This window comes from Aquila chrysaetos, chromosome 5, assembly GCF_900496995.4.
Source record: "Aquila chrysaetos chrysaetos chromosome 5, bAquChr1.4, whole genome shotgun sequence".
Classification (NCBI taxonomy): Eukaryota; Metazoa; Chordata; class Aves; order Accipitriformes; family Accipitridae; genus Aquila; species Aquila chrysaetos.
The window spans coordinates 32,985,156-33,011,030 of NC_044008.1; the positions used below are offsets into that span (position 1 = coordinate 32,985,156).

Sequence of the window (25,875 nt, forward strand, 5' to 3'; positions counted from 1 at the left end):
TTGCATATTTGTTGTACTGATATATTCCAGGCTTGTGTGGTTTTTACATTTATATAGTTTACATTTTGCTTGACCCATAAATAACACTTGCAAGATTAAGAGGGCCATAGTGTAGAGAGTATTTACATAGCCCCACCATGCATACAGAGCTTTTAATACCTAGTAGACAAAATTAAGCTGTTTTGCACTAAACATTTTTCAATATTTTTCAACTTAAAACCCCTGACTAAAATACAAGCAATATTTCATCCATAATGCTGCTGTTAAATCCCTAACAAATCTAGTTTGATATTGTAACAAACTTCTTCAAATTCAGGGATATAAAAATATTCAGCTTTTAAAATTTTAACTGTACAATATGTACATTAGTATTTGCACTGTTAAATTATGAATACATTTAAGCCTATGAAATACTACATTATAAATATCAATGTTTTTTGATTTAGAATTGCAGCTAATACATTTTAAAACCTGGATAATGCATTTGAAAAGACACAATTCTGGAGCCTAATCCTTTAAGCCCTTATGAAAGTATTTGTTACGTAAGTAGATTCATTGACTTAAATGGGGTTACATGCCTGAGCAAAGGACTCCAGCAGTTGTACCTCTCTCTCTTCACTGCTGGGGGGTGGGGGGCACGGCCTAAAACCCATCATCGCTCATTGGCAGCTAAATCCAATTCCAGCAGCTGAATTAATATCTTCCTTTAAACAGGCACAAAAAACCCCCAACCCTTACAAAGGGATGGCATTCTTAAAAAGCTGCGGAAGGGAAAACATGAAAGTTAAACATAAACCATTTACTGCTGCTTTAGGATACATCAAGGCCTCAAGCATTTCAGTTCCCACATTCTGATTTTTGCCTCCTTAATAGTGGACTCTTTGGAAAAGAAGCATTTTCCCAAATAAAAAAAAAAATTCCAGTTTTTGTAAGGAAACTTCAAGGAGGAAGAGCGAGCTTTATCAATGAAGAAAGGGCACAGTACAGAGCCTTCTTTTTCTTGGTGGTTAAGAGGAAAAAGTCAAAGATCACCCTGCGTGGGTATAGCTACAGCACAGGACTGACAATTGTATTTATTGATCTTTGTTGAATCCCTTCTCTCAGATAATTCAACATAGGTGAATAGCGAGCATAAAATAAGATGTCTACAAAACATCTGTACTGAGAACTGCAATAACAGTATTTTGACAGCTGAAACATATTATGTAAACCTAGCAATATCTGAGCAGATCATCATTCGGCATGGTGACATTTCTGAATGTTACTTGTACAATGTAAACTCTGGCAGGTTTATCATTTACACTGGCAAAGCATTAAGAACCTTAGCAACTTGCCTAAGTACAATTATTAATATAAAAAGATGTGGTTCAGACTGGAGCTACAGAGTTGACTGGTCTTCCCAACTGTTAAAAACAAATTAAGAAATGATGCAATTTTTTCCTTTGTGTCCCCTCTTCTTCTTTGATTTGGTTGTCCTTTGTCCAAACTGAGAACTAGATAACGCAGTAGTTGGCCCAGAAAGGTCATCTGTATAGTACGGATATCTCAGTGATCGTGGCTGTGGAATTGGCTGTCCTAGAAAATATCCTTCCTCTTCAGAATCAGATGACGAGGATGAAGTTGAACACCAGGAGTCATCTTCCTCACCATACAATCCAAAAAATTTATCAACCACCTGATTCCGCAGTGCATAATCAGACCTAGTATGGGCATATTGTCCATACAGCTCCGCATTTTGAATATATGCCCGAATCTCACGTGAGCTTCTATTCTGAATAAATTTTTCATGATCCTGAGGGGAGTAATAACGAAATCTCTCTCTTGGAGAGCATCTTCTTTCTGTGGCCAAGTTAAGTGCATTATCTGAACGAGACTTCCTACTTCTTCTACGATGATGAGAAGGCCGATTTCCACGCTCTTCAAAATGGTAAACGCGCCTACGTGTCCTTTCACTCATTGGAGGCTGACGTATTTCAACATTCTCATAACTTCCATTATCAATAACGTCATCCGAAAACTTCACTTGCTGCGGTCTAGACTGGGATTTAGATCTTCTCAGTACAGGCATATGCACTGGCTTTTCCTCTGGCAAGACCTTTTCCTGACACAACTCTGAGCTCAGGCTCTTCAAGGACTCTGTGCTCCGGTGGAGCATTGAAGAATTCAGAGTTCCCATGTTGCTCATCTTCTCACAGTCCTCTACCTCCAGTTCTTGGAAAGTTTGCAAAGAGTAGAGAGATGGCCGTGGCTTGCCTTCTCCATCCATTGAAGCCCCTGTGGTGGGAATGGAGACAGGAGGAAAAGAAAATGAGAGGACTATCAGAGAGATAAGTATTGTAACAAAATAGTAAACATTTCTTTTCAGTAAAGCAGACCTTATGAGTGGTTTTTGGAACTATTACCAAAAGGACTAGCTTCACAGAAGAACAAGCTTTGTTTTGACTTAAAATGTTTAAGTATTAGCTCTGATTACCAAAGAATTAGCTAACATTAGGACATCAAGAGCGGAAGAAATTTAATGAGTTAAAAAATTGTAAACGCATACAGCTAAGCCTCTAACAAAAAAGAATTATTTAAAATTATCCTACAGTCCATGCTTGCCATTTTTAAGGCTAAATATTTCTTGTTTCTGGTATCACTTAATTCAGTATTCCAGCTGTTGCTACAGGAAAGCTAGGCTTACTGCCTCGCAAAGAAGGATCCTTACCCTCCAAAAACCATCAGCAGTAAGCTCGCCTGGTTTACTCCCGGTTTGTGTCCGATGACCCTCCGCTCCCACAACAGCAATGTCCTCTCCCTGTGACCTTCCCAGGTGCAATACCTCTAGTTCCTCCTCCTGTGCCCCCTGAACCAAGCTCCCCTCATTAGTTCCTTCATTACTGCTTGGGCAATGCAGCATGGGGTCAGGCCTGAGCTACACGAGTAGCTACAATAATTCAGGTTACAGAAAAAAAGGAATGGAGATGAGGATAGGACAACTTTTAAAATGGGTCTCTCATACCTAACTCCCAGGTTTGGGTTTTTTGTAGGGAAATAGGAAAGGAAGGTTAACGCACACACACACGCACGCATGCACACACTTGGCATATCTGACTTTTATCCCTTTGGCTAATTTCAATCACGTTTGACATGGAGGTTCACAAAAGTGGATTATCAGTTTCTCCTTAGTCAATGGAGAAAGATAATCTCATAAACCTCATTTCCTAAGGCTAAGAAGTTTATGATCCTTTCAGATTTTCTACATATTTTTACAAGCAAATCAGGAAATTACCTAAAGTGTTTTGCAGATTATCTTTAATATTATCCTAGTATGTAATGCAACTTCTTGTACTTAAGGTATGGAAAAAAAAAATCTTCATTTGCTTAAAGCGGTGGTTTGTATATAACAAATGCATAGTTCAAGACCATTCTTACTCTGTTTAACATTATGGATTTTTTTTTTGTTACAAGCAAAGGAAAGGTAATTCAGAAGAAAAGGAGAAGAATTTAAATAGAATTTGAGTAGCAGAAATGTAATCTTGTGGAAGAATACGTGCTTGATAAAAGCTATTGCCTACTTTACATGCATCTCTTGCTACTAAAGCTTTTTAGAAATCACAGACACGAAAAGTTCAAAATACTCCAACACGCATGCTTTGGTTGACCTCTCCATCAAAACCAGTCATTTTTTCCCCCATTACCTGTTATGTTAGACAAAGCCAAAGAATCCATTGAGTCTCGAACACTTTGCTCTTGCTGTTTCAGGTCAGACAAACATTCAAGTGAACCTCCATACCATGGAGTTTGGTCGTGTTTGTATCCTGACGCCCCATGTTCCATGTCTAGCTCCTGGATTTTCCTGCTGCTGGCAGGGCCTGGGTGGCTGCCGTAGGCAGAGTCACCCAAGCCATCTTGTGACTGGGCCCAGTACATGTCTGACTGATACTTCTTACTTGCTAGGCTTGGATTATTTTTTTTCAAGTCCAACTTGCTCTTGACCATGCTGTCAGAAATCCAGTGTTCGCTTGATCTAATGTCTACTTCAGCAGGCTGCTGGAAGAGGCTTTTATCACCAAACTTCAGAAGAAGTTGAGTCATGTAGTCTTCATGTTCAGCCCATTCTTCAGGGTCTTCAGGCATTTCCTGCTCTACTCTTCCTTTCCAGAAGTCTTCGTTAACAAAGCTTGCCTCTTCCCTTGAAAGGCTTAAGTCATCCAGCTTACGAGAAAGAGTATCGTCAGCATTGCCTGAAAGGCCAGGAAATTTGTAATTGAGGGCTGGTGAGAGGAGGAGAGACTGGCGGCACTGGTCAGCTGACCGGCTGCTTTTTCCCATGCGAACGCTCCTCCTGGAATCTCTAGATCGAGCAGACTGAAATGCAGAATCGGAAGAGTCGGAGGCATGAACATCCTCTCCCAAGCTGCAGGTTTTTGAACAGTAAATCTGCCCTTGCTTTGGAAGGAAAGGGCAGCCAAGCAAAGAGGTCTTGCACTGAGCACAAGAAAAGCAAGTCTCTGTGGCATGCCAGTGCTGTCCATCATAGGTCATCTGAGCATGGTCAACACCTGGAAAGGGAGAAAAAACAATGCTTTGGGTTTCTCAAAAAAATCAATTCCAGAATTCCACACTTCTGGAATGTGAAATAATTTCATAAATTGGCTTTCCCTTATATATAAGTAAGTTTAATGCTTAAAAAGGACATACTTACCAATGTGTTCCCCACAGGTCTCACAGTATTCCGCATAGAGAGATTCAAAACAGTTACAGCAGAATGGTCGCCCATCCTTCATGATATATCTCTGTCCACCCAGGATTGTTTCACACTCGAGGCAACAGAAGTGCTTCATGTGCCAGTGGCGACCCTCAGCTTCTGTACACTCATCAGCAAAAATGATCTTTTCAGAGATAAAAAGTAAACTTTTAGTTAAGTGGCCAAAACCTCACCTTGGGAGTTGTTAAAGCATGCAAAATACCCTAATTGTGCAGTTTGCATGCTAAATTTGTTTTTATTTAGCTGCCTTTTGAATACAAAGATAGACACAACACTCTCCCACAGCAACTGCAGCATTCTGACCTTTTCTATAACAAAAAAAAACCCAAAAAACCAAACAAAAAAGAAAAACTGTAATTTTTAAAGAAAAAAAAAAGAGAACATAAGAACTCAACCATTAGAGAAGCTGCTATCAGGATGATATTTTGGAGTATTTGTACAGATCCTTTTTCTAATTCAATCTACAAGATTCAGTTCTAAATACAAACAAGCACGTGCTTTCTAAATACCGTCACATTGCTTGTAATATTGCCAACTTGACAAGAAATGAAACACCTCAGCCTTCAAACATATGTATGTAGCCAAGTCCTGACTTCCTAAACGAATGCAGCTGAAGTTAGTAATTGCCCAAGTGATGCAGTTTGTTAACAACAGGAGTGTAGATTGGCTGTAAAATGAGAATTATTTACCTCATCGCAGGCTGAACATCGAGGTTTGAGAAGTTCAGCATGGTGCCTGCCACAGTGAATTTTCCCATCTTGGTAGAAGTAGATAAGGTCAACGAGCAGCTCGTTACACGTGAAGCACACAAAACACGAGGGATGCCAGCACACACCAGGCCCAGCTCTTGAGGCAAAAACTGCAACTTCACCGCCGTTTACTTTTGTACCACACTAGGAACAAAACCAGAAAGTGAACACGCTTCCCATCCCAAACTACTAGCTTCTAGCATTTAAACTACATTAAAACACCAAACCCAATATGCAGGTTTTAGTCCAAAATTCTGACAAGAGGGAAAAAAATATTCTCAATTTTGGTCTAGACAAACCCTGCATCAACAAACCTTTTGTGAATAGAAGTTTATTTTATACATAATAACAATTTTTAAGCATATGCCTGTTTTTGACCTGTCATTACTTTAGTATGAGTCAGCAACAGGGTTTTTTGGGTAGGAAATATATCAAAGATTCAGTTCATTCCCTGTACAAAGGTTGTGTTTTGCTTAAGCAAGCACTACCTTCTTTCTATTTACATGCATTTTCAAAAATACTCTTTTTTTTGGTGTTCGAACATAGACAGAGATAAGCTTACACATAATATTGAGATACCGTAAGTTTTACGTTATTCAGCCCGCTAGTTGGCTTATGGCACCAGTAGTATTACCTGTTCACAAACCGCATGCATCACTGCTCTCGAGAGTAGTTTAATAGTGCCCCGGCCAAGTGCCTCCTTTTTGCGCTGAGAACTGAACATCTGCAGTTCCTTCTTTTCTTCTTCACTTAAAGACTGGCAGTATCTCACCTTCCAGTGAAAATGCAGGAGAACTTATTTTAGGTACTGAGCTTTTAAAGTAACAGATTAATAAGTAAGTGCATATATGCAAGAAATTCATCAGGTGTGCTGGCAATCATTAAACTTTTCCAACTTGTCTTCTCCACCGTCTTAACATTTAGCTAATATGGCATAATACAAAAGTAGCACGGAGAGAGATTTTGCATTACAGGATAAAAAACCCACCATGCTAAACTAAGAAGTTGTCTAGGCAAGAAATAAGATTTTAAAAAGCCAAACCAAAACCTGCTGCCATCCTAAAATAATGGAACAGACCTAAATCAGCCATAACGTTATCCTTTAGATTTACGGTTAAGTGCCCACAACTAAGTATTGCAGTATACACAAGATCTTAAGTATTGACACCCCCGCCCCCTTCCCTTACAAAGAGCTTGTTTGTTATTTCCACTTCTACTCCAAATTACACTGCATATCTGAGATGCAAACCTTTTACTATCACAAAGCATCCTTTTTGTGTGCTACAATGCAATTCCAGGAATTTGTAGGTTCCTGGTAATTGGTGGGTGGCTGCAAACACTATAAAACCAACTTGTGTTAAGTTTATTGCAGTGACACCAGCCTCCCTAACAAGCAAAGGCAGTGTCCTTCCAGACAGCTCTTATCTGCACACAAGCCAACCGGACAGCTAAACAATGGACTCAGTGTACACACCGTGCTGCTTTATAGGTCAGATGCCACAGTTTAGGCCTGTAATAAATACACGGGTAGGCAATTCTCCACGTAAAAGCCGCCAGGGAGACCTAAGCCCTGACGGTGCATCCTAAATTGTGTATTTACCTCATTATCGTGGGGTGGCAGCTGATAGAGAAGTTGTTTAATTCGGTGTTTCTCTCCAGGGCTGTTAACGTAAGGGACCTTCTCCTCTGGCAAGCAGGCGAAATACAGCTGGACCTGACCAGGAGGAACGCAGAGTTCAGACCGAGGGACACACATCACCCAAGCACCGCAACCGTCCTTCAGCTACTGTTTTATCCCGGGTCTCGTTTACGAAGGAAGAAGGTTACGCTACATTAGACCTGTGACAGGGTTTCTGCTGGAAATACGAGACCCAGATGAACCAGCTCAGCAAACCTGAATTGTCTCTGATAAAACTAGCACCCAGCTGCTGAATTGCTTTTCTGGAATGCAATTTGCAGTGACAATTAGGGGGGTATCATAAATTATGCACATTTAATGTTCTCATTATTCCCACCCCCTTCAGGGCTGGTCAACAACCCGGTGGAAATTCCAAGTTTCCCCTCTGCAATTTACCACACAAGGCATGAAGCTTTCCAGAAAACAGCCACTATATAAACAAATTTAATTTGCTCTCTGCATTTTACACATTGTTGAGACAAAAGCTGTTTTGTAGTCTCCTGCTGATCAGGTTCACCCAAAGCATCAGCTTTCATTGCTTCCATGTGGGCTTTGGTAAGAAGGTGGAAACATCCTTCCCTTGGGAGGAGGCTGGATCCAGCCACATTTCAATCAGATGCAAATTAACTACAAAATTTTCACAGGCTGCATGTTTTTGATAAAGAAATCAATATTAGGTGTACACACCTAACAATCTTCACTCTTTTTTTTTTTTTTTTTCTTTTTTTTCAGAAGAAAATTATGACAGGAAAGCTGTAATGAACACTATGACAAAGCCCAATGGCAAAAAATATTTTTGTGGAACAGCTACAGATTTATTGTTTTTCCTATGCAGTTTCCAGCTTGTCACGAGGCCTGGGGCTGTAAATAAGAGCTGACTATTGGCAAAAATATTACTTGCCATCCAGATTGAAATAATGCTCAGGTCAACAGCTTATTACTGTGCAAGACAGATGAAAAAGAAGCAGTAATCAGTCACTTGACTCAGGAAGCAATCAAAATTATATGAGAAAGGCTGTACGAAACATGACTTGGTCTTCATTTAACCAAAATTTAAACATCAGAAGTCTACTGTAAGCCCACTTACTACTGACTGTATTTCAAGAAGCTGCAGGAAAAGATAACAACATGCAGTAAGAAGTGAAGCTTTAAAAGGTACTTTACGCCCTTTTCTCAAGTTTATTGCACTGTTCTCAAAATAAGTCATTCTTCTTGGGAAAAAAATCTTTAGTGAGTTTAAGCTAGCTGGATTATGAGGATATTTTAGGGCATTTAATTGTGCTGGCAGAACGTTAGCTTGCTGTTTGCCTTAAGGTCTGATTCATCAGGATTCTTATATATGCTTAAGTAAGCGATAAAAAGAGTTTCCCTAAAAATAGCGCATTATTTGCCATTCCTGCTGACTTGTTAACTTTATTCATGATTAAGAAAATCTCTGCATAGCAAAAAGGAGACATCTTCTGCACCTTTATAACTGTGGACTGTATTAGCTTGCCAGCTGAAGGAGGCTTGCTCTGCCTCCATTAGCAGACGCTACAAAGCCACTCTGTCCATTTAACACTCAAGTCTGAGATCTGGATATTACTGAGTACACAGCTTCAGCACAATCATCAAGTAAATATAGCAATAAATCAAGCAATATTATCAAGTAAATGAATACCATGAGAGGTTTATTTTGATCTCCCACAGCAACTTGCTCATCAGTAATTTCACTTTTATTTCCATTACCGTGATGTTATAAAGAAGAAAGTGGAGAGGGGAAGGAACAGCCCAACCAACCCATGAGTTTCAGCTCCAGAGATCGTACAAGAGAAATCCTGGCATGAACAAATGGCAGGCATACAACTATTTAAACAAGCGTAAAATATATTACTACTTGTCACAGTGACAGAACACTTGCGTTTATGTGCGCTGTAGTAACATACATGTTCTAGATGTACAACTCTTTAAATAATTAGGCATTTGACAAGTGCAGTGAGGTACTGGCCAAGTAGCACAATGCCACAAGGTATGCTATGAGCTTTAATTTAACCTAATAACATATTTCAAAGAGAAAGCAAATTTCTATGCTGCTTTTAGACTTGACAATACATACCTCTGTGGCACACATTCGCTGAAAAATATTGACTGGGAACCTTTTTTTGGAACCTAAAACTCCTTGGTGTTGAGGATTTTAAGCTCCCTAAACACAGCCTCATTGGGACAGGAAACAAAACAAGAAGAGTTCTAGACAAATTTAAGTTTTCTACATTATAAGAATTTAATTAGACTTGTAGAGGCAGCGTATCACTCCCTTAGACAGTCCTCACAAGGCTTATTTTAAAAATGCAGAAGCACAGTTGATACCTGCTCTGGTCTGAGGCCTGGGGGTACCCAGGCATATTCTTCCAAGGCACAGCCAGAGTCATCGTCTGATGTTGAGCTTCGCTGACACCCGAAAACGAGATTGTTGGCTTTGGGCTCCATCTCCAGTGGCATAAGTGTGAAGCGTTAAATATTTCAGCTGCACCTCATCAAGCAATTGATCTGGAGAAAGAGATTAGCAGAGCTTTAATACACTTGAACATGCAACAACTAATTATCAGTGTAAATGATCTTACAACAGTTCAGTATTTCTTGTGTTGCCCAGAACAATAAATGATTGAAGCATCATTACAACTTGCTACAAGCAATTCAAAAGTGCTTAAGAGAGCTATATAAATAAAACTACTCAAGAAAAAGAAAACTAGACACACACTACCACGTTTGGCAACCACAATGTATTTCAATATTAACGCTTGTCATCTTTTACACTTCTGCTTGTTTCACATCACAGGTTATATGTAGGTGTACCTAGGAAAGACTCACTGAGCAGATACCAACAAAAGGAATGAGCTCTTAAGCTCAACACGAGCTCTTCCAGAAGTCATTACTACCACCAATCTAGTAACACAAAAGACATGACAACTGCTTGTCAAAAACTAAAGAAATTGTTGCGAAAAGACGGTTGTGCAAGTAGCATCCTGTTTTTCACAAGGTAGGCACAGAGCAGTGAGCGTCTGCTGGATTCCTCTGAGAACTCTGTTTTAGCTGTATCGGAGCGGAAGGGCGTTGGTCCAGTTAAATATCTGAAAGCCAATTAGGCCAGATTAGGCTCTGTAAAATACATCATGATTGTTCTGTTAATTTAAAACCCTACAGGGAGATGCTTCTGTTGATTCATGAAGCCTGCAAAGCTTAATATCAGTGGGATCATTTTGAGTCACAACTGGCAAAGAAGGCTCTCACCAACATCTGTAGCGTTCCGCAGTAGAAAGCTTATTAAGATAAGTATCTTACATTAATTCTAGCAGAAGTTCTTAGGAAATTCAGACCAGGAATTTCAGTGAAATACAGATAATCAAAAGCAAAGAGGATGTACCCTACCACGACAGACATCCTGACCACTGGGGTTAGAAACAAGCTTGCTTTTACAGTACCACATTACACATCAGCTATGCCTTCCCCATTTTTGGCAATTCTTTCACCTATGCATCTAAACACAGATGCCATTTCATCAGTACTAGATCCGAGCTGTAGAAAATTTTAATCTCCTTGACATATAAGCTTGCTGGTGGGTCTTAAAGGGGAGAGCAATCTAAAAACTTCCGGTGGGTCCCACATTACATTGCCAGTCTCATCACCACCATATTAGAGAAAATAAGTTGCTGCTAGGTCACAGGTGGTAGAAAGATTTAAGACCACATACCCAAGTATTCTGCTAGTTACTCAACAGGACTTTCTCCTCCTTCAAGCATGAGGCACTGGTTAGTGCCAGGCTCTGTTGATTCAGTACATAAACCCAAACCTGCTCCATAAAAAGTGGCCACATGCATCCAAAGCTACAAACCCAGTGAAATGACGATATTCAGTATTACACAGTCTATCAATCCCCATTTTCAATACGTCTATACATTCCCACACCCAATAAAAAGAGATGGGATTACTTAACTCTTCCACTGGGCTAGTGCTCCAAAAAAAATTAGCTTGTTAACTTTACTCCAAAAACTTCTGGTTCAAAAACATACGCACTATTTTTGGTGCACTGCTAAGATGCCAACACACTTCTATTACACTGCATAGCTGCACTGTAGTAAAAGATTCATTTAATACTTGATGGGGCAAGCAAACCTGCCAACCTCCCCTTTGAGAACAGGCTATTTCTACAAAGCTTGTGAGCTGTCAGGCAAATTGCTAAAATCTTACTCTAGCTGAACAACTGAAGGTTAGCAAAACAGCTTCCGAGCTTAGCATCACCATGTCACAATCTCTGCCAAGGAAGGTGAGAAAAACCAAACTCAATCCTAAAAGCTCAATCCTATATATTTAAAATAGAAAGACAGACATCCCAGTACATACTAGATCCCTTGAATTAGTTTCCTTCAGAAAAAAATGATAAGACAAGTGATACAAAACTGTTTCCCTTCTCCACATACTAGTGGAAGTGAAGTCAAGCATCAGGTATGTTTTTGTTATTGCTTGTGTAAAACTGGGGTACGAGGAAGGAGGGACAGAGGTATACTGTGACACAGTTAAGAACTCGCTCTAGCAAAAGAAGGCAACAGTGCTCACTGTTGCAGATGGATGGGGATGCTCAGGTTGGCAGCTTGTGTCCCGCATCATCTATACCCAATTCTTAAGTGTAAAATCACTACGAGTATCACTGAGAAACCCAAGTCCTTCCAAGATGATCTTAGCAGATCAAACAGCAGATGAACTGTTTTACAATCTCCCTTCAGAAAGGGGTAGATATCTGGTTTACAATAATATGCCACTCACTGACACCTAAGCTGCTATTTCCAATTCTTACAGCACTGCAACACGAGAACTTGTGTCGGTCAAATTATCACTTTTCAAGAACTGACTCCTGCCCAATAACCCAGGAATAAAAGCAGTCACTAGGTGAAACACCTTCACCAACACTTCATTAGGCAGCCCGACCTCAACCACACCAGAGAAAGCAGATCTGAAATGTAATTCAGGCAAAGAGACAGGTTCAGCACTGCCAGTCCCCAGGCACTCGAGCAGGGTGTACCCCCGGCTCGCTCACATGACACCCAAAGCTCACAAGCCAAAGGTAATTCAGTAATTCCTTCTTCGTATTGATTGTTCAAAAACCTCTCTCCGTAAGATCAAAGATTAACTTCTCTGACTTACTTTCTTCTCTTGAAAGACAAGGAAAAAACCCAGAATCTGAATACATGAAGACTTGTTAACCTTTCTGAGGATTTTTGAACACTAAGGCCACACGCTACTTCTACCTGGCAAAAAGCAGCGCTGGGTAACGTGGGGATTTCAAGTATAGCAAAGGTACGTAAGTGCGAGAGCGTTGCCTAATTCCAAAGGAAGACAAGGCATTGGTATGAGAGAGAGATCACGCTGCTTTTCCATGGAGATGGATCCTGCCTGAGTCGCCTCTGACCCATCCATTTCAGACAGAAAGCGGTCCAGCTCCAGCAAGAGAAAGCCACAGACCCACGGGCCCATTTCCCGGTGACACAGGGCAGGTTGAAAGTATGGCTGGTAGAGAAAAAAGGAAAAATACACCTCCCCTCCAACTGTTAAATGCAACTTTACAGTCAGGGTGCTCCTCCCCAGATAAGGCAATTGGAAATGTTTAAAGCGAGGTTCATAAATCTCAATGAACCGAAATTACTCAAAGGACAGTGTTCACTTTAAAAGAAAAACGCTACCATAGAGCTAATGGCAAGCCAGCTATAAAATGACTGACAGCACACCATATATCAATATGGCCATATCACAAATATCATGGTGTTGCTGACAGTGAGGTTTCTGAAACAGCCCAGCTTAACAGCAGGCTATCTGCAGAACTGTTTTAGCAATTGCTTGTTTAGGAGTTCTCCTTCCTCTCCTGCTCAAGTGTAATTTGGTTTGCATTTTAAAACTACAGGGTTCTTCCTCCCTGCCCCCCAACCACACTCATCCTTCAAAGTGATCCGTTTAAAATGACTACATCCTAAGGAGGATTCAAATGAATATAAACAACAGCTGAAAAAATAAATGCTTTCCGAGGGATGAGTAGAAAGGTGGTCTTTCTACTCCTGCCATGACATCTACAAAACACAGCAAGGATGTTTTGTTTTGCTTTCTTAAAAGTCTGTGGAACATTTTGAGGTTTCGGCTCTGTTCAAATACTGCCTCTCAAAAAAAGCTTCATAGCCTACAAGGAGGTATTTCACTGGCAGCTTGACAAGTATGAATAACATAATTGAATTAAACAGCTAAATTTAATTTAAAAAGAAAAGCAATTAATACCTTTTTTCCACTGATGTATTAAAACGACCGTATTCTGACAGAGTTCTTAGAAGCAAAGACAAACTATGCTCCTAATTACAACAAACCTATTGGTACACAAAACATTAGGGTATCAAACTTGGAGCAAAGCTGTTGCTGAACCCCATATGAAGGTTATCCCCGTGCTAGGATTTCCAGCTCACTGATTATGTTCACCCCTGACCAGATAGAAGAGGTCGTGATTTGTGAGCACAGTTAGACAAACATCTCCTTGCCCATCCCCTGCTGTTTTACTCTGTCCTGCAGGGCAAATTGTTTAACAACTTTTTTGTTAGAAGGCTTGTTAACAAGGCTATAGGGGATACAAGATGCATATCACATGCATCCATTCACAATGAAGGCTCAACGAGTTAAGATTAGCATGGCCAGCCCATTCACCTGCTTATTTAATCCCTGGTGCACGATAACTACATTAGAAGAGCAAGGGTGTAATACAGCAGCAATAAACCACCACAAAATAACTATTAATAATTTAAAGACCATTTCCAATACGTCTTACGGGAATGATCAGAAAGCTAGCCACTCCCTAGCTACAGTACAAACAACCTATTTACGGACAGCTCTGTACTTGGGAAATCTGGATCCGCAGTCGATGAGCAGAATTTGTGTGGGCACCAGCCCACAGCAACTGCTTCAGCTGTTGGGTCCTTCCAGTAACGAGCTATCCAGAGCAGGGGGGAAAGGAACGAAGCCTGCGTACTTGTTCATTCAGCAGGCCTTTAGATGGACCCTAGAAGCAAGAACTGTTTTCCCTTCCATTGGCCAGCCCACAAGCACCAACAGAAGAATGAACTGCTTTCCTCCTCTAGCATCCTAGCGCAAAGATCACTTTCCCAACTGGAAGCCGGACGATCCTTCTCGGGGTGTTTTCCTTGGACGAGCCATACTGCAAAGACAGGCTACCTGCATTAACAAAAGGAGGAAGCACGGTGACAAAAGCATCGCCCCACGCCAACACCTCGGATTTGGATGTCTTAGGCTCAGCGCTGCGCAGAACACGACCGCAGGCTGCAGTTCGGTAAGAACCAAACCTCTAGCCGAGGAAGTGGTATTCTCACGGATGCTTCCCCCCCCCCCTCCTCCTTAAGAGGGTGTACAGATTTAAAAAGAAAGAAATCTTGCCTTTTACAGTCTCCCATTGATTTTTTTTTTTAATTCTATTTTAAACAGCAGCCAGACTTTACTCCAATGTACACATATACTCAGGTTTCACCCCGTCACCTGTTGGCTCCTGAACAACACCCTTCTTTGTTAGGGCTCACAGCCCTCATTTGAGACAAGTTTCCAGAGAAAACACTTAAAGAAAGTGTTCAATAAGTCACAAGACTGGAGTTGTAAAAAAAAAAAAAAAAAAAAACAACAAAAAAAACCCAAACCACCAGAAAACCAAAAACCCCAAACCAACGCAAAAACCTAACGAAATCCCGCGCACAGCCCAGCTTATCCTGACAGACGGGCCGGGACGATGCCTTCTTCAGCAGGCACAGCTCCCTCAGGGATAGCGGGGGGGGATACTTCCCATCCCGCCCAAGTTTCAAGGACGTGATGGTGGGTCAGAGGCTCCCCCAGCCTCCACCCGGGTCCGAAGGTACCCCGTCCCCCACCGAGCCGCTCCGGCGGAGAGAAGGACACCCCCCCCCCCCCCCAAATTAAATTACCTCTTGACAGCACCGGAACGGCGGCGGAGCCGGGAGAAGCGGCTCAGGAGAGGCGATCCCCGCTGCAGACCCGACCCCGCGCTCCCGCTCTTTTAAACCCAGACCCTTTCCCCCCCCCCCCCCCCCCCCCGGGGGGTCTGTAAGGACGGACAGACCCGCTGAGGCGTCCACAGCTCCCGGCTCCGGCACGGAGAGCGGCTCCTTTCCCTTCCCTTCCCGGGCAGGTCCGGAGGAGCGGCCAGCGCCAGGCACAGCCCCACAGAGGAAAAAGGGGGGGGGGGTGTTGGGGGGGGGGTGTTGGGGGGGGGGGGGGGGGGGGGGGGGGCTCCTCCTGCCCTGTCCCGCCTGCTGGGATCGCGGCAGGAGAGCTACCTGCGCCGCCCTCCTCCTCCTCCTCCTCCTCCTCCCCCGGGGCTGCAAACCGGGGGTGGGGGGTGTGAGCAGCCTCCCCCCGAGCGCCGTCCGCCCCTCACCGTTCCTCCGCCGGGCGGGAGGAATTTCTCTCCCCCCCCCCCCAGCCATCTTCCCTTCAAAGTGCTGCCCGAGGCGGGGGAGGGAGAGAAGAGGCGGGGGGGGGTGGGGGGGGGGGGGTGGTGGTGTTGCCGCTCCTGCCACCGACCCCCAGGCAGGAAGGGTCGCATCTCGGGGGCAAAGCGGCAAAGACACCCCCCCCCCCCTCCCACGGGGACCCCTGTGCAGGACGGGGACGGGGTACTTCGCAGACACTTATCGCTTCCCCCCAGGAAGGGAATTTGCATGAATTTAAATTCACTCTTCCAAATTTGAATGACTTTGCCCGCGGGGCGCGAAGGGGAGCCTGACGGGTAAAGGCGCTGAGAGAAGCATCCCTCTCCCCCTCCCATATCCCTGTCCCCATCCCTGGTCCCCCCCCACATCCCTGTTTCCCCCATATCCCTGTCGTCCCCCCGTCCCCCCCCCCCGTGTGCTCATTAACCATCGCCAGACGCAGCCAGACAGAAAGGCAGGCTGATGGATCCGGACCAAGGCCGGGCTTATCTGATCTCAAGCCGCAAAGCCTATCCTCGGTTAACGACGTTAAAAAACAGCCGATCCCCATCACTAAGCCGACCCTGCCGTGAGATGTGCCCTGAGACCTCGCAGTCACTCGCAGAACCAACCGTGGGTGAACGAACGAGGTCCCGCATGGATCCAACCCCGTGAAATCAAAGCTACAGTCTGCAGCTCCTGCAGCGCGGGGGGGGGGGGGACGACGACCACCACCACCACCACAAAACCAAACCAAACCCCCAAACCTGCTTAAACTCCAGCAAATTAACCAGCTCCAATCCTTCCACACCCCATTTCCCTTCCATAAGCAGTTTTGCTGGTTGTACCACCTCCGTTCTTAAACTGCTAAGTTGTTTTGAGGTCAAAGTTGGCCTATCACTTGGATGAACTAGAGATTTTGTCAGAGCTTTTGTCAGTGCCGGCTTTACAAGACCCAGACTGTTTCTATTCTGTTTGTTGGACTGAGCAGACCCCATCTGGTGGCCAGCTGAACATCTGCCAACTCCATTCATCATTAATCAAAAATGGAAATGTCAGGAATAATGTTTATTCTTCCCCACTACACGACTGAATTAAATACCAACAATTTGCATATATTGTCTACTCCTTTTCCAGGGGTGCCTGACCTTTTCTCAGTAGTTCCCCACAGTGAGGGCTCACCGCGTCTGCACAGCACATTGCAAAAAGGAGAATCTCATTTGGGGACTTCTGCAACACAACCAACTCAGTGGCTGCAGATGAGTTTGCAAAGTTTTCCTGACCTAGAGCCTACCGAAGCCAAAGAAGAGATGCTCCCTGACTTTACCGGGCAGTCAAACTGTCCCCGATCTTGCTAACACTTTCCCTGACACTGAAGTGTTTGAGGGCCTACAGAGATAGTTGGCTGCACTGCTCTTTTTTCCCCGGATTTTTCTGGCTTGAGCACAGAAACTACTATATTGTTCTGGGCAACGCACTTACAGATTATCAGGCCAAAAACAACCACTGCGATCTTCTAGCCTGAACTCATGTGGTCATACGATTTTCCTGAAATTACTGTCTGCATGAACAAAACATTTGATTTTGATTTAAAAGTACCAGCAATGAAAAACCCACTACAACTCCTGTTAAATCCACTACAGCCCTTGTTCAATTGTTTCAAGTAGTCAATAATTTTAAACTTTTTTTTTAAAATCTCGGATTGCTGCGTTTCAGTGCTCAAATGCTGGATGGTACCATCCCCTTGAATGTTAGGCTTAAGAACCAGCTATCGTAACTCCCCCCAGGCATTTGCAAATTCTGAAAGTCATTCCTTAACTATCTCCTTTGATTCAGGCTACTTTCCACAAGAACAAATGTGTTGCTATGATATTTTTTTTTTATTTTTACACAACAAATACGACAGCATACATACTTGTTATCTGAAGCATGAACTACGCTACAGAAGTTGCCTTAAAAAAAAAAAAGCTAAAAAAAGACAGGCACAAACCAACTTGCCCTTTAAGGCATGTTACAAATTCTTGACTGCGGCTGGGTAGAGCTGATCCTTCAAAGAACCGGATGCTTCAAGGGACCTGTAATGGATATAGGTCCTTTTGCCTTAAGGTATTAGCACAAATTCAGCCTAGGTAACAACTTTCCTGTACTACTGACCAGGCCAGGGGTGTTCTTCTGGCCTGTAAGAAATACCCTCAGCTGTATCAGTGTGGTTTCCCAGTTTGCAATTATCCACATCAGGGAACATCCCCTGAGATAACACTGGTAATTGCTACCTTTGTTGGCAGTCACAGAAGAGAGACCAAGGAGCAGAAAACACATTAACCTCTTGTGCTTCAGAGGCGGCTTCTCCGGGTAGGACAGTGGCATAACACCCACCTCTCAAGCCCAATTAGTTCTGTGGATAAACAGAAGAGTTCATCCTCTACATCATCACCCTTTAATGATCACCACCTCCACTGCAAGAGTTTTAATTAAGGATCATGTCACCTGTTCATTTAAAATAAAAAGTCACAAGTCAGCTATGAAAGGTGAAAGTATGCAGTAAGGTGAATGGAAGCTAGAACAACAAAAAAATATCTGAGTAGTAATTCTTCTAGAGAAGTCAATGAGAAACCTATTCAAAATAAACCAGGTTTCATGTTGTGAAACAAAACCGACCAATAAAGGTTTTGCATGTTTCCGATAGCACACGAGGAGCCCACAAAGCAGGAATTACAACTGCTCCCGAAGGGTTTAGGCACAAATCAAAGCCCACCTAGCACAGGCAGGTCCAGCCCTTCAGGAATCTGAGGGACAACGACCAGATCAGGTGTGGTCCTGCCTGCAGGCTACGGCGCAGGGAGCTCTAGGACCTGTTCACAGCACTAAGGTCCTTTCCACCTTCAGTGGTCCCAGGTCTATGTGCCCTTGAGGGAGTGAAAAGGCCAGGCTAAGGGATGCGGTTTCACCAGGGTCTGAACTGATCTACTGGAAAACCCAACCCAGTGAAAAAACACCAGTTTAGTTCCTTGGATCTACTGGTGTTAACACAAGGAAAAACCAGGACCAGCTCCTAGGAGGCTGGACTGCCGTGGAGCTGCGGGGTCAGCTGTCCATTTCGCTCCCTCTCTCCTCTGGGTGAACAGGGAGTTGGGGGCCTTGCAAACACAAGGGCAAGGGGGTCTTGCTCGGCTGATGCATAAACGGCCTGACCTCCAAGACCACTTTACGGAACACTCCAATACAAGTGAAATTTAACTACGTTCACCTTGGTGCGTTCAGATACCCCTGTGGACATCCACCCACATCTCTAGATATTTGAATGTCTTGTCAAACCTGGCCCTAGGCCTCCTCTCGCAGGTTAAGAACATCAGTGTGGAAGTAGGTGCCTTTGTAGGTGGGAACCATTTGCACAGCTCTACCACTACATATGATCCCTAGGAGACAGCTGACATGCTGGATGCCCTTGAAGCAAAGCTGAAGCCTGGAAGGACCCTAATGGGCCACCAGAGCAAGGCCACCCTTCTTCGTGCTGCTCCGCACCTACAGCCATGGGTGAAACCTCCTCGTGCTCTCCCCGTTCAGCACCGACTCCTCCTGCCCACCCAAACAGGGGGAGTTTGGCACCAGCAGCGGATTGCCACGTGCTGCTGGGAGCAGAGGCAGACCAGTCCCCTTACTGGTGCATCGGGGCCTCTTGACTGTGTCACTGGCTGGCATCTTTCCGTATTTTCTTTTTTGAGGCTGCAAAGAAAGGGCACGGAGGCAACACCTCGTGAGTTCTGATGGCTCCAAAGTCTGAATCTTTTAAATAACATTTAAAAACACAGAGAAAACCAGCTCTGCAGGAGACGTGCAGGCAATAGACAAGAGATGATATGCAACAGAGAGGGAGAGCTATGGGGCTTAAAAGGCAGCATGCATGTGAAACGCAACATGTTAAAAAAATATGGGTAAGACAACTTTTGCCCAGCACAGGTTTGTGACTGAGTCAGGGTGCTCGGTTTCCACTCTCCTCTTTGCTGCATTCCCTGTGATCCTAACAGTCTGCCCTCTGCCTGCCTCAGTGTCGATGGAGCAGTGACAATGCCCCAAACAACTTTAGAAAGCAAGGGAAAACATCCAATGGAAATAGTAACATCAGATAACAAATCAGGAGACAATCAAGTAGCACTAGACAAGTAATAATAATTTTAAAAAAATGCCCATTTTTATTTTCACCCGCCAAACAATAGCACAGGGATCTGCCGAGGCATCCGGCAACCATGCATCAAGGAAGGCAACAGCACCTGGACAGCTTGCTATGGAGAGCTACACCAGCTACCGCGGGCATGCGGACTGGCCAGCATCAGCGACTGCCTGTTGGGGATGAACGTCTAAGAGAGGTTTGTTTTATTTCCTTTTCTTTTCTTAATGCTCTCAGATTTGAAGACCAACACACCTTTTAAAACCGCGATCCTACTTTGCTTCAGCAGCAAAGAATTAAAGTTTCATTAAAATGCCCTTCCTTGTTGGATCGGGCTAGGACTTGCTCCTGAACCAACAGGTCTGTTGCCATACCTGGAAACTCGTAACCCCACAGGCTTTTCTGAAGACAGTAATCTTGATTTTATCATAATTGGCTCCACGCAGCCCACAGTCGCACAGGGCAGAGGTAACCGCCCGGGTGCCCACAATACCACTGCAACCGCCAGCTGACAGGCGCGAGCGGGGCTCTCCTACCCACATCGACACACTCGGTTAATTAGCACCCCGTTTCCCAGGCTGTACAAGGCACAACGAAATGCGTTGCAACAACATGCGCCTGCAATGCTTTGCCGGTAGCAGAGGCTGACGCAGGGTGGAATCGCTGCCTGGGTTTTTAATAACACCCCAGCGCAAACACCATTATGCAACGGGGAAGGTGTTGCAGAGCCAGTGCTAATGCACTGTTTGCTTATTGAGGGACTTTTCAGGCAGGTATTGTGCCAAAGCCTGTGCGGATGATGAATGATGTCACTTTTATATGTATCGAGCTCCATTCTCAGGCCTTGCCTCTGAAGAACTCCTCACAATTTATCTAAATTGGTTTGGAAATTGGTTTAGATTAAAAAAGAAAATGGTGCAAGCTGTGTGGCTCTTCTACTATGGTCCACACACATACACACACGTGAAGGGATACTCACCCCAGGAGTGGGGCATTCATGTAAAGAAACTAATACTTAAACTAATATTTAAACTAGTATTTAAAAACAAATTTCAAACCCTTTGTGAGTACAGTTTTGTTGCATGAGTAATGCTCCCGTTACACTCAGTCTGCCCTGTCGCTGGTGATGCTTTTCAACAGCCTAAACTTAGGGAAAAAAAACCCCAGGGGACTGAGTTTAAGTGAAGGCAAAGTTTGACTTGGAAGATTACTACTGCTGCTGCAGCATTAGATCCAGAGAAAACAAAATTCAGTTTTAAGCCAAAGATGAGATTTGCAAAGGTTTGTGGTAACCTCCTCTTGCTTAAAATCTGCAGGGGGAGGGAAATCTAGCAGTCACTGAAGCAGGTACCCAGCAGAGTGCTACGTTGCCATTTTCCAGAAGCCATACCCACAGCACGCTACAAACACAGGGGAGAGAACAATGCTTAGATTCACTGTTAGTTTATTGTACCAAATTAATCTCGCAGGCCATCCTCAAGGCAGACAGTGATGCAAGGAGGATGTAAAAAATGTCAGGTGGATAACGAGATACATTACACCTTTATTAGCTTTCTGTAGTGCAGCAGTTGCAAGAGAAAAAGAGAGACTACCAGATTGATGAGCTGTCAAGACTGAAGGCCACAAAACTCTACCAAAAGGCATCACCAAAAAAAGGTAAGTGTTTCAGTCTTTTGCATAGGAAGATCAATGGCTAAATAATTATCCCAGCCAGGTATGCCTGGGAACAGTCCTCTCACTTCTTGCTCAGCAAACAAAAACCTGTCTCAAAGCTGGGCAGGCTTCTACCTCAACAGAGATTCATCACTCTTCTATCCACCCAGCTCATGCTCTCTGCCACTGCTGTTACTGTAGCTTTCTTGATTTTTATAAGGTTTCTTTTTCCTTCATGCTTAAGAAGGCTTGTCATGGGCTAGGCAGCATCCAAATGACACCCTGACTCAAGACACTAATGCATAGTTTTACAATGAGTTTCCATGCTTTGTTGCTGCCTTAAAACAGAAGGGATACTAAAATCTCCTCCTTCCCCTTCTTCTTCTCTCCTACCCCCCAAAAAAAGAAGAAAAAAAGAGAAGAAAAAAAAGAAAGTCCTCCACCTAACTGAAGTTCCTTCTGTGAGAGCCATGAAGGTTTCCCCCTCACTCCCATGACTTTTTTGAAAGCGTTAGAAATCTCCACAAGCTGGCATCTTGCTAAAAAATTTCCCACTGTCTTGTTTCCCAATGGAAGTGCTGTAACGTAACCCATTACCCCAAAATGGGCACCAAACCAGCCCCTATTTACATGCCTGGGCAAACAAAACCCAATGTTAAGGGGGTTTTGCCCTTAGTACAAACTTTACCTTACTAACATTAATCTAACTGTGTATGACCAAATAAGATGTGGGGTAAACATGCAAGACTTAAGCTTGCTGTCTCTTTTCCTAGGAGGGTTATGATTCAGCACGTTTTCTGGGAAACCCGAACAGGCTTTCCGCTGAACAGAGTGAGGAATGACGATTTGGGAGGTTACATACTCCCCCCCCCCCCCCCCCCCTTCCAAGTATGATTAGTTTTTCTCTGCTGGTTTAGCTCCCAGAACTGGTTTACTGCAGGATGAGTTGAGCGCAATTGTCAGTATTAGGGAGGGGATGGGAGTAAAGCCCAGAGGGAGGGTCCCACTCCTGGTCAGTAGCTAGCTATTAAAACTACACTGATACATCAAAACCACATCAAAAGGCAGCCAGGAAAGATGGCTTCACCAGCACTTCTCTCAATTGCCTGCCAAGTGCCCTTGGGATTACGGACACACAGGTATGAACAGAGGAGAAAGATTAGGCAAGAAGTGCTAGATCAGTAAATACCCCAGACCTAGTAGACTCACACAGTCCAAAGGCATTTGAAAGAGTCAAATTTCTCCTCTAAGTATTCCCTTCACCACAGACCTAGATGCTTAGGATTGGGTGGTTGGAGACATAAAGCGTTCCTTTCCTTCTCTTCATCTCCACTGCACTTGAAATTCAAGGCCAAGTGTCTGTTCCAGATGCGAGTTATGCCTGGTTTTCAGCAGGAAATAGCGAAGATCTCAGTTAAACAAATATTCAAATAGAAATCCAGTTACTTATGTTTCTTAGCCAGCAGTCATTACCCTTTCCACACCAACTGGCAAGATATTTAATTGTTACTACAACAGGGAAAAACAGTTTAAGTCCCCTAAATATCAAGCTTCACTTCATCACCAACATGACATTACTATAGACAAGTCTGGAGCCTCCGATATGTGTGTCTTTCCTTAACTGTATTTATAGAAGTGTTTGCAGAATAAGCATATTTTCAGAGTAAAAGATTTTAGATTATTCATAGTAATGAAAAACCTTATGTATGAAGCACACAGTACAACTGAAGATTGTTTTAAGAACACTCAACTGGCACTCTTGACATGAGTGACCTTTGTACAAGCATCCATTTATCCTTAAGTCCTTACGGTACTGTCAGCTGCTGAAACAGCAACTGCTTGACAATACCTGACACCTGATACTCAGCTGGCAGCCTCCGAGCTTTAAGCTACACCCACCTGGGCTTGCCAGCATGTCCCAGCTTTTCTTACCAGCTTGCTCAGGAGGATGGATTCCTTCGGATGCGTAGCCTTGAAGTAGTAATGCCTGCCTTTGAAAGAGTACCAGAATTTAATGGAAGTGAACAAGTGTGATTGCAATCTATGGCCATAGACAACGCACACTTCTAGAACAGACAACCTCCACCCCCATTTTTAAGAATATTTTTACATTCAGCCACTACAAAGTGAAGCATTTCATCGTTGCTATGAGTTCCAACATCAGAGGTTGAGGGAATCTGCTCAAGTGTCAGGCCACTCTCACAAAGATAGTTCAGGATTAAATTCTGCAGTTTCCAAGGAAGAAGTTCAATCATTTTCAGGATGAGACAGCAGAAAAATATCCAACCTTTCCACTACATAATGCTTCAGTATCTTTTAAACAGGTTTTGAAAGCAAATATTTGATGTAGCAATGTGAACTCAAGGCAAAACCCCAAATTGCGACAAATCGGGTTTTGTTAAGTAAAACCTATGAATATCAGAGCTGCTTGATCTGGCTTCAGATATGTCTGACAGGTGATTTGTCAAGACATGGCATTTTTACAGGTCTGCGAAATGGCAATTGTCACATACAGAGTCTATAAAAAGTCCTGAGAATATTCATGTATGTTTAGTGTTAGTTTAAGTTTTCAACGATTTAGTACCTTTAAACTTGTGTATTTTCCTGACTTGCTTTCTTGTCTACAACAATTATTGCTGAGACAAGATTAACTTAGACAATTAGTAAGCAGAGGAGAGATGAGAATAAGTGTTTCACAACAGCCATATACACATGACTCTCCAGCTTGATGTAATCTTTGGATTTTTGTGTTACACACACATCCCTCCCTCCTCAGTCATCATCTACTTTCTCTTCAGTGGTACTCCTCCATAATTCTCCTTCCCTGATATGCAGAAGTAATGAGTCAGTGATAATTCAGTGATAATTACATTGTTTTTGTAAATGCAATCAATTGACAACTGGCCTGGACTTTACTTCCACATCGTAACAAGAACTAGAGTGTTCTGAAGGTACTCTGAACCTTGCACCAGTCAAATTTTAAAACAAGAAACACTTTTTCCAACAAAGAGCAGGGTGGGGATTTGGGCAAGAATCACTTTTTAGGTTTGGACGATTGGCTTTCATCAGCAGATAACCCCCCCCACACCTCCAGACTGGTGTAAGCTCCATTCACAGAAAGAGGACCTTAACAGTTTACTAATGTGCACATTAAAGAAAAAAAAAAGATAAAAAGTTTAAAAGAATCTAGTTAAATTAGCTCCAGTTTCATTAAGGAGACTTCAGTTACAGAATGGAGAATCCTGACCTTGTTTTGAGCACTGCCACTGCTTTCTCAACCAGCTTGGTGCCATTATGCAGTCGGATTAGAAAGTCCTTCCACAATCAATTCTTGGTGTGCTAATCAGATAATATCTAAGATTTTGCAAGACTTAGTTACCACACAAAGGTCCAGAGAGGTGCCCGCTCAGCGGGAGTGAAACCAGCTCTCGCAGAATTTTACGTAGCCTGTTTGCACCACATTAAACTACAGAAAATAAGGAATGTCCATACCAACCCAGACTGGCTCTGCGTCAGGACCACAGAACCTCCAGTGTTACTCGGCTTTCTCTTGTAAATGAGGTTAAGGCTGGATTTACTTCTTCTCTATGCATCACACCAGGAAGAGTATTCTTGGAGAAATCTGCATAGCCAAAACCAGCTTGTAGCGCAGGGTTAGAAGCATGCACTTGGCACTGTCTGAAGTACCCAAGCAAGTGATGACTTGTTAAAATTGCAGCTAGATCAACCCCTGCTTGGTACCATGAGACTATGCCACCATCACTGATTGATTCTTCAAGACATGAACGATTGAGTGGCATCAGCTGTGCCACTGGGATGACACACCTGCAAGAGGAACAACAGACTTCACGAATGAGGAAGAGGAAGAATTGCCAGGGGAAGTGGAAGAGGATGGCTAGTACTCTACAGCTTAGATGCCAAAATAAGACCTTTGTACCTAATTACGACCTTATTACTCAGCTGCCACAACTGCAATGGGCAGGTTGCCTCCTCTTGATTTCTCTAGTCTACAGAAGACAGTGGAGCTAATGTAAAAAGGTCAAAAAACTGAATCAATACACTGATCATCCCAGCAGTGGATTTTCAATGGAGAACTATTAGCACGCAGTGAAAATGACTGAGGTAAGTTTAGGAGATGCAGTTATCTGTAGCTTTTCCCCATTAAGCCTTGTAACTGTCTCAATGAGAATTTAAGAGTATATATACTTAAACTTCTGTGTGAAGTTAATAACTGCACAAGAGACAAACAGTGGAACAAGCCATTCACATCTTGTACTATCAACAAATAAATGCTGGAGAGCAAGTTTTTGGATCCAACTATTACCTCTAATTACACCTATCTCTATGAATAAATGAAAACTAGTTTGCATTTTTTCCCTGAT

At 43.3% G+C, this 25,875-nt stretch overlaps 1 protein-coding gene across 4 annotated transcripts in view; it reads right to left on the reverse strand.

Moving 5' to 3' along the window:
* Positions 1-25,875, reverse strand: part of PRICKLE1 (prickle planar cell polarity protein 1) — a 66,162-nt gene continuing 40,287 nt past the window's right edge. The window contains exons 1-9 of one of the 4 annotated variants that reach the window (XM_030015783.1): positions 15,169-15,384; positions 14,211-14,413; positions 9,524-9,703; positions 7,100-7,213; positions 6,134-6,271; positions 5,440-5,643; positions 4,688-4,874; positions 3,681-4,544; positions 1-2,274 (exon numbers count right to left, since the gene is read on the reverse strand). In XM_030015783.1, the coding sequence (XP_029871643.1) occupies positions 1,418-2,274; positions 3,681-4,544; positions 4,688-4,874; positions 5,440-5,643; positions 6,134-6,271; positions 7,100-7,213; positions 9,524-9,655 (2,496 nt within the window). In that variant the 5' untranslated portion in view covers positions 9,656-9,703; positions 14,211-14,413; positions 15,169-15,384 and the 3' untranslated portion in view covers positions 1-1,417. Of the gene's footprint in view, positions 2,275-3,680; positions 4,545-4,687; positions 4,875-5,439; positions 5,644-6,133; positions 6,272-7,099; positions 7,214-9,523; positions 9,704-14,210; positions 14,414-15,168; positions 15,401-16,442; positions 16,462-25,875 lie in introns of those variants that run through there. The other 3 variants (XM_030015785.1, XM_030015781.1, XM_030015782.1) reach the window with 3 other exon arrangements.